Source organism: Hetaerina americana, unplaced genomic scaffold (assembly GCF_022747635.1).
Source record: "Hetaerina americana unplaced genomic scaffold, ioHetAmer1.1.p SCAF_6, whole genome shotgun sequence".
NCBI lineage: Eukaryota > Metazoa > Arthropoda > Insecta > Odonata > Calopterygidae > Hetaerina > Hetaerina americana.
Window position 1 is genome coordinate 58,218,111 of NW_027287205.1, and position 17,430 is coordinate 58,235,540.

General features: G+C 44.7%; 1 protein-coding gene across 2 annotated transcripts in view; it reads left to right on the top strand.

Moving 5' to 3' along the window:
* Positions 1–17,430, top strand: part of LOC139694955 (transducin-like enhancer protein 4) — a 485,346-nt gene that overhangs the window by 381,938 nt on the left and 85,978 nt on the right. For both annotated transcript variants that reach the window (XM_071593486.1, XM_071593487.1), the window contains exons 5-6: positions 6,449–6,511; positions 8,849–8,923. In XM_071593486.1, the coding sequence (XP_071449587.1) occupies positions 6,449–6,511; positions 8,849–8,923 (138 nt within the window). The remainder of the gene's footprint in view (positions 1–6,448; positions 6,512–8,848; positions 8,924–17,430) is intronic.

Here is a 17,430-nt window from a genome sequence, read left to right on the forward strand (position 1 = left end):
GGAGAATGGTCCGAAAGTAGGGGCAAGAATGGTGGCTCAGTAGCGCTTTAAGAGTGTTGGGAGGCCATGCGGCGGAGGACAGGAAGTAGCCGTCTTTTGGGTTCCTATTTTGATCCAAGAAGCCGATATGAGGATTGCTGTTGACGAGGAAAATGCGCGCAAAGTGATTAGGTTCCTTGGCGAAGGTATTTAAGTGGCAAAGGTTTCTCCGGCGCGGAATGCGTTTCGGATGGAGGTGGTGATACGAGAAATGGGCAGTGATTTATGGCTTGTATACCTGCGTAGATGCCGGCGTCTTGTACTCGAGCCGCGATGGGAGAAACTGGAATCCGGGGGCTTAAAGCTCGGCAGTGGCGCATTCGCATGCGTTTGAATAAGTAAGCAAAGGATAAGTGGAGCATGGGCAGGAGTAACGAAGCAGAGAGTAGGGAATGCCTGAGTCGTCGCCATTAGCTCGCTCAAGGTCTCTGACTCGAAAGAAATATTAATTGAGTGCTGCTGGCAGGGTTATGTGTATGAAACTGAGTCGGTCGCGTTCGAATGGTACTCATGTTAAAGGAGAAATTAAATGTCGTGTGAAATATGTTTTCTCGAGTTATAAAAAAATCTTTAATCCTTAACGCAAAGATTAGGTTTCATCTTTGCTGGTAGTTGTCGCTCAGCTCTGACGTTCTCTGGCTGCACCTGAAATCTTTCAGGATACCGAGGAGGGCTATCATATTGACTCGGCTTTTTTCTGAGCGCTCTTTGTCGGAGATGGTGCCATTTCCTCAGATATGGATGGAATTTAAAAGGGGTAATTTAGGTGATCGCAGCCTCATATCGTAATTAATTTTAATTCTCTTATGGAATGTACGCTACAATACGCATGTAAAGTGCGCTTCTATGACATTTTTACATCCGAATGGTTTCTTGGGAAGCGCGAGAACTTGCCCCTATGCGAAACATACGTTTTCATCTATCAAAATAACACAAATGGGCATCAATTGATTTACATTTCCACCGCAGAACGGATGATCATGGTAGCAGCTGCTGCATTAATTACTCTGGCTCAGGTTAGGAGATAACCGCATTAGCTAATTATTGCGATGGGTGGAAACTGTATCACGAGATGAGAAGGTAATTATTGTAACATGGGTAATTATTTACCTCCGATTTTTCTTTTAAGTTGAAAATTGCATCTGCGGAAAGCGGTTTCAGCGCGTGTTTATCCTTTTCCGATAATGGAAAAACTGTAGCCAAAAGTTTCTCGATCCGGGTGGGAGGGTGGATAATTTGAAAGTTTTCGGGGGAGTCTTCCAAAAGAAAAGAATGGGCACGCTTTTTTTATTCGCCGGCGGAGGGGGTGGTGGTGTTGGTGATTAATCCATTCGATCACGTCTTGAAAACACCCACTAACAATCCATGCGCCAGGATTTCCGTGCACGTAGTCTCGGCATTAATATTCAATTCGCCGCGGTGCGCGTGAAATTGCCAACCGGAGGAACATCAATTGCCACTTTGCCGGGATCGGGCTCGAGACTCGCGGAGCGTGTGGTGGGCGTGGCTTTTTTTTCCTCGTCTCTTGTTGGCTCCCGCTCTCGACGGCCTAGGGTACCTCAACACCTCCCGGTCCTGCCAGACGGCTGTTGAGCTACCCACCCGATGCCCCGCTTTGTGCCCACGAAAACGTCCCGGTTGATGAAAGGAAAAGGGGACGAAATTTAATCGTGAACCTAATCCCGTTCTCGTCGGGATGATTTTTCCACTGTTTCCCCTTCATCCTGCTTGGAGAAGGCGCACCGTGGTGGCCCAAGTTTCAACCAGGCCAAAATTGACTTATGAAAGCAGATTTCGTAGTCGGTAGTTAGAAAGAAGTGTCTTTTTAATCGCACCGAAAGTATTCTACCTCTGCGAGTAGTGGTGACCGATCCTTCGTATCTATTTGGTAACATTTTTGGTGGAATTTTAATATCCCTGGCGAAGTTTTAGTTACGCGCGTGACACAGATTAGTTAACATTGACGAGTTCAGCTCTCAAACTGTTGTCATATTCGAACGCCGAGTGTCATAAAAATACATACAGTGGTCTTCCAGTCTCGTCATAATTCTTTTCAACTGTTCGCTCGACTTAGCTTACACTCGGCTGTGTACGACGCTGATTAAACCAAACTAAACATCTTGTTACGTTAATTATTCGCACGGTGGAAACCACTCGCTTTCTTCTGCTGCCCTAGACAGTGACAATGCGTTAGGTCGCAAGTCCCAAGGAACTAGGCTCCGAGTGCGGAAGATGTAAATGCATGTGTGGGGAAACATTACCTACGGTACCACAACTTCCGTGTGTTTGTGTACCTAGGTAAAGGGAATTTGTAGGAAAGGTGTACGGAGGTAATAGGTAAACTACCTGACTACTGGTACTGGGAGGGGGCTGAAGAGGCGAGCGTAATGTTGATATGGGAGAAGAAGGGCTCTGGATGCGGGAATGGCTGGCGGGTAATACCTACGTGTGTGTGCAGAGCGTTTTCCTTTTTAAATTCCTACCCTCTCTTGTTTCCCCCCCCTTTCTCCTCTTTCTCGTTATACCAACTCCCTCTGCCGTCATTTTCGTTAGCTCCTCACCCTCACAAGCCCACCTTTCGCCCTTCCTCGCGTCCCACCCCTTCTCCCCTTCCTTTCGCCCGCTCATGCAAACATACACACACCTTCCTACTCCCGCCTCTATTTGCACATCATCTCTTTTGCTCCGAGCCGCTCGACGGAGTTTTCTTTGTTTTTAGTTCTCGCCGGTGCCGTGGTGTGGCGTCGGGGCTGAGGCAGCAGCGGGAGGGGTTTGCTTCGCCTCGTGTGTGTGTGTGTGTGTGTGTGTGTGTGTGTGTGTGTAATTCCGCGAGGGAGGGATTGTGAAGATGATTATTTTTTTTTCCTCGCGCCCTTCCCCCCCACCCTCGTATTCCCCCACGTCCCCAGATTGAGGTGTGGGATGGGGAACGCGTTGTGGAGACGCTCCGCTCTTTAAAGAGCTCCCTACCCGGCCCACGCCACCTCACTTCTCACCTTTCCCAAGTCCCCCCTCCTCCAACCCTCGCTCCCACCTCGTCGCCCTCAAGGATCTCGTCCTTCGGCAAGGGGGGAGGGTGGGGGGGGGGGGTGGTTCCCATTTGGAGCATCGCGGGTCGATGTACCTAAATGCAGCATCGCGCCAGTCCGTGAACACGCGTGAGCAGCCAGGGAAACGGGCCACATTGCGTTCAGTATGTTATCGTCGAATGAATTTCTCGTTTGTCTACGTGCATTTTGAGTGTGCGCCCCGGCGATATTTTTACGGTCCTCCGCTTCCTCCCTAACACTAACGTCTGCCCTCTTGCAGACGGTATCGAGAAAGATGTGCAGCCAAATTATTCTTCTTCAACTGGAAGGCCGCTTCGATGGATGAGGGAGGAGTTTACGTGGTGTTTGATTTGTTGGAGTATGTCCCTGCACGTCTTCGTAAAATATCCACGGTTGAATTAATTCCGGCCAATTCATGTACATTCTTGAAGTGAAAATTGCGTGTAATTGAAACGTTTTTAATTTGTGCGGTTATTGGCAGTCTTTTGTGCGTTTAATCTCTCGCAAACACAGTCATAAGTTGTGGTTAGAATTCGTTTCATACTAATTCCTTCTGCAATGCGTGAAATTCGCAGATCCCGGGTATAAGGAGAAAGTTCCTCCTTCGGTGGCGCCTGCGGCTTTCCTGAAAGTTCCGGAAAACCGCATTGTTTGGATTTAGCTGTGGGTGTCAAGAAGCGTCATTCGTATTTGAGCCACGGGGTAATCCAACGAGCGACGTAGCGTCCTACGTGCGTGCTAGGATGCCTCGCCGCTAGTTGTGTATCTAGGATTGATGTATGCGAATCAAGGTCGAACTTTCTTAACTCTTTTGGTCGACTTTTGAACAGTCGAAATTAATTAAAATTCCATTGGTATTATTTACGTTTTACACGGAAATTATATTTTCGTAAACCGAACCTTACCACTCCAATTTCCTACTGCCCAAAAAAATGTTTGCCTCCTTTGACCAGAAGCCATTTCTAACTCCGAAAGTGAATTTTCAGTAGAGAATTAACTATTTAAAGCAAATACTATAAATAATAAATAGCACTGACCGGTTATTTGAGAGATGTAAATTCGATATTTCCAGATTGTAAATTGTCCAGATGAGCATTAATCATTAGTGAATTGTATTAACCGTTTGTCGTCCGTACTCGATTTCGCGTTTAGTTGCCTCTTCCTTTTCGCGAAGCGGTGCAAGCTTCTTCTTCAAAACTTGGTTTAAATTCTCGAACACACGAGTGTTTTTGTACACAAGCATAATTCATTATTTTAATTTTATTTTACCGGATAGTTCATTTTTATTGAAATATAACAGATGGTCACACTACCAGTTTTGCGTACGTTGTTAGATTGTCGATAGGGGCACATTTAAGCCTACTCAAGATTCCTATGATCAGTAGCATCTTTCTACTCCATAGGCTCCTTAGATACATCAACTGTGGACCGTATTACGTCAACTCGATTAATTATGATTTAAAATTCGATACCTAAGTACAGTATATGTAAGGTGTCTAATCCACGTCGAATGCATTTCCCCTAGGCAGAACCGCCGGTTGAAAGGATTTAGCGTACGCATGTGTGCCTTGAGCACCGCAGTGTCGCAGGACCCTGCTCTCTCCCGTATGCTTTGGCCCTCCTCTCCTACTCCGGGGGGCCTCCTCCCGCCCTCGTCCTCCCACTCCGCCCCCAACGCCCCGCCCTCTTCCCACCCCGTGTACTTAAACAGCTCGGAAAGCGTCTGCAAGTGGAGGGTGGGGGGAGAGAATGAGAGAGGCGCCGGTTTTCTTTTTTCCCGCGAGGGATGTATGCATGCACCGTACCGAGGTGTGGGGGATGCCGAGAGGAGGGGGTAGAGAGGGAGGAAAGGTTTTTGCAGAGCGCGTGGAAAAATCATAATGAAAAGATAAACCAGGTTTCTCTCTTTAGGGGGTTGTCCTGGCCTTTTTTTTCTCCCCCATCTCTTCTCCTCCCTCCATCCATCCCTCTCTCCCCCGCCCCGCCTCTCCACTCTTCCCTCCTTAGCTGTGACCTTTCCACACACGGACTCGCTTGCACACTCGGAGTCGCGCGCATACACTCACGCCCAGTCCAAATAGAAAATTCCCGAAGCACCTTGAGTTTGCCACTCGGCCCTCGCGCACACAACTCTGGTAACCCCTTCCCTTCTATTCATTTCTTGCGCGTTCGCCCTCTCGCTTGTTTCCTTGCTTCCCCTTTGCCCTCTCCTCTCTCCTCTCTCTCTCTCTCTCTCACACACACACACACACACACACACTCTCCATCTCTCTTCTTTATTTAAATCTTTTAATATTATACCGCACGTGTTTTGTTTCGTTTTCCCCCGCACTCAGCTCGTGTTCTTTCTCGACCCATTCACCACTGTCGGATGGTCGGTCTCCTTCCGTCCTTTTCAAGATTTGTTATTTTTTGTTCTCTTCCAAGTCGTGGTGTTTTTTTTTATAAATTTATATTTCTCGTTTCGTTCGTATTCCTTTTTTTTCTAAGTTTGTTCGTCGTTAACCCTTTTGCCGTATTCTCGCGAGTTTGAAAAATTCTTGCAGATGTTTTTAAAATAGGCTTTCGTGTTCTGGGGTTCCGTACGTATACGAACTAATAATGAATAAAAGGGTGGGAGAGATAATTGTACGGATCTGCCACACAAGTTTGTGACGATGGCCTTAGTATTTATTTAATTCGTTCCCACAGGAGTTTACGTTGAAGTCTTGGGATGCCGATTTCGTTCGCTTTAGCTTCAAGGAATTCGGAATTAAAGTACTTCGCGATATTGCGTTGGCTATGTTAGAGTATATTACTTGAATGAAAGAATTATATTAATTATATTGAGCCTGTGTCGAAGGACGTGGCGAAAATTGGATGATACTTTCCATTATTTTTCTGGATGCCCGTAGGAGTACTTAGGCAACGTGTGCACTCGACCTACGGACGAGGGAGGAAGTTTTTAACATTGTTTTGCTTCTGAAATTTGCTTCTCCTAGTCCTGTGTCCTCGTAAAGACCGACGTAGATGGTATTGAGCAAAGGAAAAAAAATGTTATGTTATTCGGTGTTCAGCCTGCTAATGTCAGTATCTCTTAATTTTGTCACAATATCCCATTGCGGTTTCGAGCCTGTCTCTCTCTGCCTGGCTTCATCTTAGCTCATCCTTTTCTTTCACGAATTTATAGTACTCGCTTATTTATCTCCAGCTGATGAGTGGCAAGGGAACGAAAATATCGCCAAATATTTCGAGTGCATATAATATAATATAACAATGTTTTTACGTCTCCTAAGTGTTAAGTAAATTGTAATCATTATGATGTAGTCTTAAAATTTTCGACATTGGAATTAATTATTGTTTCATTTTTCTCTTTTCAGACTGAGATCGCGAAGAGACTAAATGCCATCGTTGCCCAGATCCTTCCCTTCTTGTCTCAAGAGGTAGGTTCTGTAAATTTATCACGGCGAATTGATTCTTTTACGCCTCTGAATAAATGGTTGTTGGTTCTTATGTTAAAATAATTTTATTGACTGTAATATCATCCCTTTGGAGTTGGTTTATTCGATTGACTTTCATTGCGCTTCGATAGTGCTTATCTACTGTCTAAATACACGAGTGATCCAATGTGTGAGTTGAAATTGTGAATTTATTGTGTGTACTACCTTAGATTGAAGTGTAGTAGGGTGCGAGTAACTTATACCTCTCAGATTTCTTTTTTTTATTTTACTTAAGGTTTGATGTAAAGGTAGCTTGATTTAATGTATATGCAATGTCGTAAAATAATTTATAAATATTTGTTGACGCATTTGATTGCTCTGTATTCTCTTGGTGAAAGTAAATTTGTTGACACAGTTGTAGCTGATAAATACATCTGCTGCTCCAGTGGTACAAATGGTGCCTTATAATAATATTATGCCTTTGTATTTCCAGCAATAGACGGTCATACATACATGATGGAACTATTCAATATTTTTACGTTTATTGTTCGGTGCTTGTATTGCTTTATATGCAATTATTTATTCCCAAAGTTCCTACCTTGGTGAAAATGCTTGAGCTGTAGATAGTTCCATGGCCTTATGCTACGTTTACGAGTATATTTTAACTGTCATTAGACCATCGCAAGAAGTGAAAATACTGGGAAGTCATGGTGAAATATGGCGCATAATTAAGGTTTCTGATTGAAAATTTGCAATTGAGTTCAAGAGATGTTTTATGTTAAAAAAATAAAATTATGAAAATGGGAACCCATTCTTAAAAATATTCTAGTTTTATTAATTAGTGTTCAATGGAATGTACCTATAAGGAATATCACTTCCCTATATTATTTTATATGAAAGTAGAGTCATGAGTTCACTTAAAGAAACGTAATTATTCATTCCCTTCCCTATAAAATTTTTTTCATTGCATAACATCTCAAATAGCGTGCGAGTATACAAGCATGAGATATAATAAGTGAGAAAATGGAGGAATCCTGTGTAATCGCGGAATGAAGCGAATGTCTCCGAGTTCAAATTGCCTTAAATGAAATTTTAATGCTGCATTTTTGATTAACAGTATCACAAAGTGATGGATACAAGTAGGAAATTATGCAATTCGTACAACGCCTCTCGATGTCGTCAAAGTACTGATCATGTAATGGGAACTCGGCCCAGGTAATCTCTCGTCGATTTTTTTGCGCTAAGGAATAACTTTAGTGAATCCGGTGAAAAACTAGAACAGAGAGTTTGTAAACATTAATTATTAGCGAAATTTCCCACGTGTCAGCCTCTGTGATCTGAAGCGTTGCCATTCCGCGGTTGTTTTTCAGACTAAAAGTCCTTGTCAAAAGAAACTTAACCACGCCGTGCTTTGAACATCTGAGACCAGTGGCGCCTACCGGTTCATGACGCTTCGGAGTGGGGAATGTGGGGCGGCACAGCATTCCTACGGCAGATCACTTGCCACCCTAGTGACTGAATTCCTTTCTTTGCCTCACTCTCTCATTTCTTTTCCCCTCAAATGTCTCTTCTATCCTACCTGTGCGCCCTTTCATTTTCGTCTAGACCCATCCCGAGTGGTGGGGTGGTCACAATTCTAATGGCGGTTGCCGCTGGCCGAGGAGTGGCAAATGGTGGAAGACTTCGTGTAGTGAGAGGTTTTTGAGCATTGTTTTATGTGTTTTACTTTTTGCTGTTGTCTCCGTTAAAAGAAAGGAGCAGCTTCTTTGAGATCTTTGAAGCACGGCAAACAGTGTTACATTGTCATTTTTGTGATTTCGTTGGCCGCGTGGTAAAGTGGTTGCCGAAAAAGGGTTGATTTGATTTCAAACTATCCAAGAAATGTTTGCGAGTATTAATCACGTTTCGACTTTCAAAACTAGCCCAATTATTTTTTCTCCCTGCGTGCTCGCCTCGTGGTTATTATTGCATGGTATGTTGGCTACAATGCTGACCTCGCATTAACTCCGACGTCCTTTTCGCCAGTTGTTCCATTGACGCCGTAATGAATTTCGCAGCCGAAAAATTTCATTTTCACTTGGGTCGGCGTGGAAACGGGGTGGATATATAATGCATGCCCTTCCATCCCATCGGGACAGGTTAGGTTTTCAAAAGACTTCACATATTTAGAAATAATACGAGTTCCCCCGCTCGTGTTTTTTTAATATCTCCCTCCCAGTGTACTCGCGATGTTTCACTAATACTGTTTTTTTTTCTTCTTTCTTTACCCTCTCCGTCTTTCGCCGTTCCACCCGGGGCGGCGTACTCTCCGTCTCTCTCTCGTCGACTTCCTGTGAGCAGCACCAACAGCAAGTGGCTGCAGCGGTTGAAAGGGCAAAGCAGGTCACCATGACTGAGTTGAATGCCATCATAGGGGTAAGTATCATGCCGCTCTCTGCCGAACTTCTCCCCCAATGCTTCACATGCCTCAGCCACTCTCTCTCTCCCTCCCGTTCACATGTCCGTGCGGGAATCAAAACCTTCTCCAATTCCTCGCGTTCGCTTTTGCCGGAAAACTTATTTTTGGGGAGTTAATGGGGAGCGGAGTACGTAAATACCCTTCCCGGGAGTGCCTGACTTTTCGGAGTGGTTTAGCTTTTTGTTCGAGGGCACTTCATCTGTATTTATATTCGTTGGTGCATGTACATACTCTAACAGGAGTGTAGGGACGGTAATGGAGTGATTACTTCCCAGATGGGAGGCAGTGCGGAATGAATCATGAGTATTTTGAGAAGGGGCACCGGTCATGGATTTCTCCCGTTGGCCTCAAGTTTGGGGGTCTCTTTAAGACTAGAAGATCCTCTACTTATCGGTGGGATGAGTCATATTGTTTTAAATATCATAGAGCCACGCCTTGCTGACAGATAGTAAGAATTGGAGCGAACAGAAATATTATCAGGAAAGATTAAAATAATAAACACGTATACCTTTTGAATTCAATAATTTTAACCTTGTGAAAATGCGAATTGATGAATTAGAAGCACCCTCGTAGATTTTGCGAAAACCTCATTACGCTGTAAAAAAACTTTCAACTCACAGTTATCTCAACGGGTCACCTATCTGATGAAACCGATTTTACCGTAATAAAGTTTTCGTGGAATCCGCAGTGGTTTCAAATCCTCAATCCCTTTTGAGTGAATCTCAATGGACTTAACCTTACTGCTTATTCGCAATGCCAAATGATTGTTGCGGATCGAGGAGGGCATCACAGTGGCGACCCACTTATGGGACCTGGGTCATGCGAAATCCTCCTGAATAAAGAATGTTCAGACATAAGCTTTTGGTTGAATAATCCGTAGAAAAAATAGAGCAACTTTCCATACCGGAAAATAATTTGACGATAACGAAACGGAATCTATTTTCCCCCTGCGGTGAAAAGAGCCCTCGCCCCTCCTTTTTATTCTCCATATTCTCGAGGATGATTTTTTTCGCTCCATTACCCGTAAATCCCATCAGTTCTTCTCTCCCCCCCCCTCACCCTCTCCTCACCCAACAGTACCGGCCAATCCCCTCAACCCCGTTTCCTTCCGACCTTCCTCCCATTTTCCCCGTCTGGCTTTCACCAAAGCGGTTTTGTTTGCTGCTGACTGTCCCGTGCAGCACAAGAGACTATTAGCAGGTTTTACCGGGAGAGAACTCGGTCAATATTTAACTTGGAGGCCGAGCATTAAAACGAAGAAGCTTGTGTTTGGGAGGCGTTCCTCTCTCTCTCTTTCTCCTCCTCTCCTTTCACCCCTGTACATCTCCCATCCCTTTCCCTCTCTCTCTCTCCATCCGTGAGAGGGAAGTGGGAAGGAGGAGGGTTTGGGGCGACTGGGCATCGATGGTATTGGGGAGCGAGGGGCAGGAGAGGCGGGGAAGAGCGGGAGAAAGGCTTTTCCCTCTCGTGGGCGAGTGGCGAGGAAGGGCGGAAGAGTTGGAGGGGGCGGCGGGGAAAGAGGCAGGATTAAAAAAAAAGCGACGGCTCTGAGGAAGGCGCGTGAAAGACGGCACTCTCTCCCCCCCTGCTCTTCCCCCCTCTCTTTCTCACCCAATGCTCCCCCTCCGCTTTTCTCACCCTCGGCGCGAAGTGAGAATGAATCTGTAACCATTAATGCGAGAGGCCGTTGATTTTCGAGAGTTCCTTCTTTTCCTCGAGGTAGCTCGCGCCCTCTTGAGGCTGTCGGTAGGGTGAGGGCGGCGTCGCCCGAGTAGCTGTCGAGGGGTGGAGGGGTTGTGGTGTGGTAGGGGAATCGGTGTCGCGTGTGCGTTGTCTGCTGTTTCTATGGTCTCCTCATGACGCCACCAAATCGGAACCTGTGCTTTTATTTTTCTTTTGATCCAACTTCGTCGAATCCTCTGCACCTGAGACTGTGTTCGCCAACCGCCGCCTGACACCAGTGTCTTTATTGTTTCTTGGATTTCCTATAATCGGGTATGGAGATATACGTGAAAAATATTAGAAAAAAGAGGTAATCAGGCGTAGAAACTTGGAGAGAATTGTTCTTTTCATTATTAAAAGTGTGTGTATGTTCATGAAGGAAAAGAGGATTTTAGTAATGCCTCTTAGACTGGAATTACATGTCGTCATTAGTGTTGGTATCAGTTGCAGAATTGGTTTATAACTGCACTTCAGCCCATCCTGCTTCTGAAAAGTCTGCTTTTACATTGTCCGGAATTACTCATTAAATTATATCTCATTCAAATCATGCTTCCGCCATAGGTGGTCTACCAAATAGAGATTACACCCTCAACGATTATACATATCGGCATTGGACTTCTTCCATCCTTAATTCCGTTTTTGCCCTGCGTTTTCTTCTTCAATTCTTAGTGCTTCCTTCTGCCCTTCATGCCGTCCAGAAAGACTTCATTTTACTTATCCTGTCCCTTTCCCGCATAGTCATCTAGGCCTTCATATTCCCACGTCCTCTCAGTATCTCCTCCTCCTATCCATTCTTCCTTTGAGTTTCACCTAGCAAAGTCGTCTCCTTCCTATTATGCACGGGAATGCGCTTCGTTCTACCAGCACATATAAATTACTCCGTTTTTTACCATTCTAGCGAGGATTTTGACGCGGGAAGCTAATCGAGTGTCAATCAGTATTTTATTTTTTGTAACCTTAAAAGAATAATATGCTATGCATGAAAAAACAGAATTTTTGTCTTCTATAACATAACGAGTCGGGAGATATCTAATCGCACAGCACCCCGTTTATTTGTCCGTTTTAACGAAGGTTGAGCGTGGCTTCTTTTCCTTTTCAGTACAGAAACTCTTTATACTTCCCGATTAATAAAACCGCACATGTTCGCAACCGGTTAAATCTTAGCCCAACTTTTTCGCGGAGTTCCGAGATTCTGTGGGAAGCACTTTTTTTTAGGTCATGTACCAACAAAAAATTAAGACGGTCCAGACGAAGGATGGAGAGAATGTGTACTAAGAGATGTCTCGGGATTCTGAGTAGTAGGATCGAATTTTTTGAAAATGCACAGAGGAGAATGAACGCATTCGTCCGCTGAAAACTCAGCGGGGGAGCATTTGATTTAATCTTTGCCATTCCGCAATGTACTCGTCTCGAAACGCAATATTAGCAATCTGAGAATGTCTTTGGTCGAATCGTCGGTACGAGCCCTGTTCGGCTTATTAATTCTATGTATGGGGGTACCTGTGGACCGAAATCGGTTCATTTTTGACGCAAAATACATTTTTATTTGAACCGTAAGCTATAGAGTGGGAAATTTTGCAACGAAATTGCTCTTTCTCTTTCTTAATTTCAGTTTAAATAGTTTTCTCATAAGACGTCATGGTGTTGTAAGAGTTTCATCGATCCGCCTCAACGAATGAGAAAAATGATTGAATTATTCAAAACAGATCACATGACCCCTGCGTACTTGTCGTGGGGTATGAGCTTACTATATAAGCATATGGTCAATGTGACTAATTGTACGGTTAATGTCCCCTTGGGTAAGCTGGATTATGGATTTTTCATGTACGCGTCTTTATTTTGTTTTTGCAAGTAAACCGTTAGGATGGCAATGGCATATATTTAGTGATTATACTACGTATTGTTTTAGGCGTCCCCAGTCACCGTTGTCGTCGCAATGGTACGCTCGCCATGATTTTTTACTCCCTCTCTAGGTTATTATTAATTTAGTTGATACCTTTTTGTCAGTTATCTTGCCCAATCATGACAGTCTTAAGCCATATTTCAGGTAGGCGAAGCTATTTGACGTAGCTAATTGCACTCGTCGTGCTTCGTGTCACCACTTCTTGAACCGCCTTGAGTGTTGAGTAGAGAATGCCGTGTTCCGTGCGTTTGATGGTTTCATCACCCTAGCGACCGACACCCACTCTAGATCGAATCAACTGTTGCGCAATGGGAAAGATAGAGGGGGCCTCATGTAGCCGGGCACGTTCTCCGAGCTTCAATCCATTCCTACCCCTCACCCTCGCTTCCTCCCGCCGCCTCTCACCCGGTCCCGCCTTCCCAAAACACACAAAAGATTTCAACTTATTGTTTGGCAGTGCCCATCAAAATCTGTTTATCTTCCGAGGACTTAATTCTCCGCTCTGTTTTCTTTTTAATGCCGCTCTTTAATGTTTAACGGTCGGGGGGTGGGGGTTAGGGTCTGGAGGCAGAAGAGAGAGAAAAATTAAATGGGCGGAATTGTTGGGAGGTGGGTCTCGTTCCATGCGCCTCACGCAATGGGTCGCAGTCCGCCGGGAGGCTTCCTTTTAGTCCTTGCGACTGTTACTCCGTCCCCCTTTGGACTCTCCCTCCCCCATCTAATGAACTTTATTTCCCTCGCCGATGTATGTATGTCCTTCAAGACCCCCGTCCCTCAAACCTTTCCTCATCCTTCGCCTCTCTCCACCTTTCATGTCCTCTCTCTCTCCCCCTCCCACTCACCATCCTGCCTCCTCGCATTCCCCGCCATCGGTGTGTTTGCTGGTCAAATAGAGGTGGCAGACACTGGTGTGTGTTTGTTTGTTATGTACAGACTTTTGTGTGTATAGGACGGGGGAAAGATAGTGGGGGGGAGGAGAGTGGGTGGGGATTCGTCGGAAGCGGGGAGGGTTTGTCGATAGCTGGAGACGCTGCGCGCTGGTGACGTAGGGCATGTGTAAATGTGTGGCGGGGGGAGTTGTGTGTGTTTGGGGCAGGGGGGGAAGGTGTGGGAGCTCTTGAGGGTTCGAAATCGGTTGGACGGAAAAATTTTGTGAGACTTAAAACGGGAGGAGGAAGGAATTATTGATCCCGGAAAGGTCTTTTGGGGTGGGGGTTTGAGCAAGAGGGGCGGGGGAGAACAAGGACGACGATGGTGGTGGCATGATAGGGTTAGGGGTGGCGTTTTCTTTTTAGCGTATTCGCAATTTTTTTTTAAGGATTCCGTGTTTGGAAACTAAAAGACTGAATGATATCGCACCCGAGACGGAAAGTGGTTTTTCGTAAAGAAACTGAATGATTAGAGAAATTGTTAACGTGATTGAAGTCCGGAAGAATTGTCCAATTATATATTCGCTATCATTAAGATAAATTATTTGCGCTAAAATTTGCAAGTGTAAGGGACTCGGGGTTTACTTGTTGTAGACGTTCCATAAAATATAAGGAATAAACTAATTCTCCTTTTAAAGGAATAAACTATTTTCCACTCTATAATCTATGCTTGAAAGTGGTGGTATATATTGCCACCATGGCCGGAATTGAAATAGTCTTTGAAATAGTCTTTGAAATAGTAATTAATTTATATACACAGATATAGTTTGAAACGTAAATTTTGAAACATCTTGAGGAATAGCTTACTCCAGCTGAATTTTGATAAAGCAGGAAGTCACTGATCGAAGTTTCGTGTGCGTCATCATTTGGAAATTACTAAGCAAATAGGTACATACGATTATCCTGACTAGTTTTGTTAAACGAGCGATGTTGTGAAGCAGCGAGAAGAACTTTGTAAAATTGGTATATATTAGTGTTTTTGTTCTCCTCGTTAAATCATTGATATAGTGCCATTTTTTCGTTGGTAATAACTATTAATTTTATTTAAAGTGCACAAAATATCATATTTTGCTGTTAGAATACCAGGGAATTTTTATCCGAATTCGTCTCATTTTCTTCTTCTCACAATTTCGGTTTTTAAAACCAGCATTTGAGAAGATAGGGAACAAAGCGTCATTTGGGCATTATGGCTTGCAAAAATGCGGAAATGAAATGCGTTTCAAATGAGCGCAATTGAGATGTACTTACCAAGCGTCAGGCAAGCATGTTTGCACTTCTCAATTCACTGTTATTTCCAATGCTCGAATGGCATTTCGCCTTGAAGTTTAAGTCTTCTTGTTAATTTCAGAGGGCCAAGTTTTCGCGCGGGCATTGAGTTTTTTTTTATTTTTGGTGAAAAAACTCAGGTTCCATGTGCACATTCCCAGGGAAAGAGGTGAACTTTGGAAGAGACGGGGGCTGAGAACGGTTTATCGCGATTATTTTGAATTTTGGAGCCAATCCCAGGCGCATGTAGAACCGTCAAGGATTTTCCTGGACTCACCTCTCTCCCCCTTTCACTTTCTGAGGCTTGTCGATAGAAGTTGATATTAGTGGATTGTTGGCACTACGAATGTTGTTGGGTAGTATCCGGCGACACGTTTCCGGCGAAGTTAATGCTTCTTGCTCGTCTCGTCCCGCCTCATACGAGTATTGTTGATATTCCGAATGTTGCAGGGTAGCATCCGACACCTTATCACTGGCCCTGGCGGAGACAGGCACGAGAAGCTCATTGCAACTCCTTGCTTTCTGGACGATATATTCACATTTCTTTCTGCCTAAATTTTTCCTGGCAAGCATCTAGTATGTTCGTTCAGTGGTACAAATAGGTTATGGAGCGTGTTCCTTGCCCGCTTCCCTCTCTGATGTTTTTGTTACCGTCTTATTTAACGTGATAAAACATTCCCAGGCTAAAATTTGATTGAAGTATTGTCAAACGGTGGCAGTGCCGCCGGATAAATCGCAACGGTTTCCGCCCTTCGCGGGCAACCGTTTCGCTAAAAGTGATTTCCTGTTCCTCCGCACGTGACAGATTCTTATTGTCAGGGTCGTAAATTCTACTGCTGGGATCATTGCAATAACTTTGAAGTGTTTTCTTTTTCTCTTCCCCGCTCTTTGTCTCGTCGATTCCCCCATTTTTAGTCTCTCGATTCGACTTGGAATGAAAAATTCGATTTGGACCTAAAAATGACTTATCCATAGCACAGGATTTTATTTCTCCTGTAGTGTGTGAGCGAGTGGCCTCGGAAAACCCGATTTTACGGTTCCAGATTGACATAACGACTCTCAAGGCGAAAAAGCTCCAAATAATTCATTTTAGTGCCCGCCCGCCTTCACTCGTCGCTGAACTTAACGTCACGTGACGCGCGCCCTAAAAAGGGTGAAATTCCTTAACCTCTTTACATGAGAGTGCTAAGTAAATGCCTGGCTATGTTATTTTAGCGCATGTTCTGAATGCGACAGACTCAAAAAAAAACCCCTCGAAAGAATTCCTCTCCAGCAACAGATTTGCCATTCACGGCGCGCGGCACAGTCCTCATTTATTTTCTTTGCTGGAGTGTGGAGTCGGAAGTTGACATTGCTTTATCCGTTTTCATCTCGTTTGTCACTCCTTCCGTCGCCATCAAAACTATTCTTCACTAATATCGAGGCCCTAAACGGTCAGTCGGTTGTAAATATTTGGCATAAGAATGGAAAATATTCAAACTTTCGTGTTTCTTTTCGGCATAAAATTATTGTGAATCATGTACATCGCACAAGCTTCTGCCTTGGGTTCAAGATAGGTTTAAAAAATGAGTGTTTGGACTGGAATTTATTAAACAATTTTTTAAGCCTTCTTTACTCAATCGTGGACACTAAATTCTCAGACGGAAAAGCAGTGGACTTGAAGAGCCCATCCACGATTCTCAGGTTCTACTCCCGTCTCCGGCATGGATTCAGTTTCCTGATAGATATTCATGTTTTTTGAGCTTTTTTTTACTTTGGAAACTATCATTGACTTTGGTTTCGCTGTCGTGTTTTAGCCAGAATCCTCAGTTCAATCGAATCTTCCTGCGGAAAGCTTCGTTTCGTCATAGATAGTAAAATTTGCGCGGTGAATGAGATGATTCAATGAACAAATACGCTTTTACGAAGTAGATCCCGGTGAGTCGTAACTCTTGACTCTGTTAACCCTTTGCGTCCGTGTCTCGTCCCAGCTCGGACCTGCACCGGACCTTGATTGCGTTTGTCGTTCGTAATTATTGCCTGGATCAGTGTCCTCGCCCCAATTTGCCAAAAAAATTCCCTTCCCCCATCTTCGACCGACGGCTGCCCCACCCTCTCCTTGTCGGTTTTTCGATTGCGCAGTCCTATCTTGTTTATACTCCTGCTCAATTTTCCACCCTCCCGCCCCCCCCAACCCTCTCCCCTTTTCTCTCCACCCGTTGCCTCCTCCTTCGTTTGTCTTCCATTTCCCGACCCTTCCGCTTGCATCCCCCTGCTCTCGCCTCTCCAAATATGCCTTCCTCCCACTCCCACCCATCTCCTTTCCCGCCATCCATCCCATGTGCCCTCATAGTCGTAGTGCACCGATGACATCACGCCGTGAGTAGACCATTCGACGGAGGGGGATTAGGTTTAAGCTATTTTTGCGAGGTTTAGAGCGACTGTTTAATTGAGCCCCACCTTTGCTATGAGAGCCTGGCTGGTTTGAGCTGCCGCGTTTGTTCAGTGAAGGCTTCAGCTAAGTTCTTGCTTTGTCTACATTGTCCCCGTTGTAGTTTTCCCTCTTTATTGATTCTTGCTCGCATTTCTAATACTAGAGTGGGGGCGATGGAAATGTTTCACCGGTGAAGCCAGTAACTTTATGGGACTCCAATGAGTCTCCACC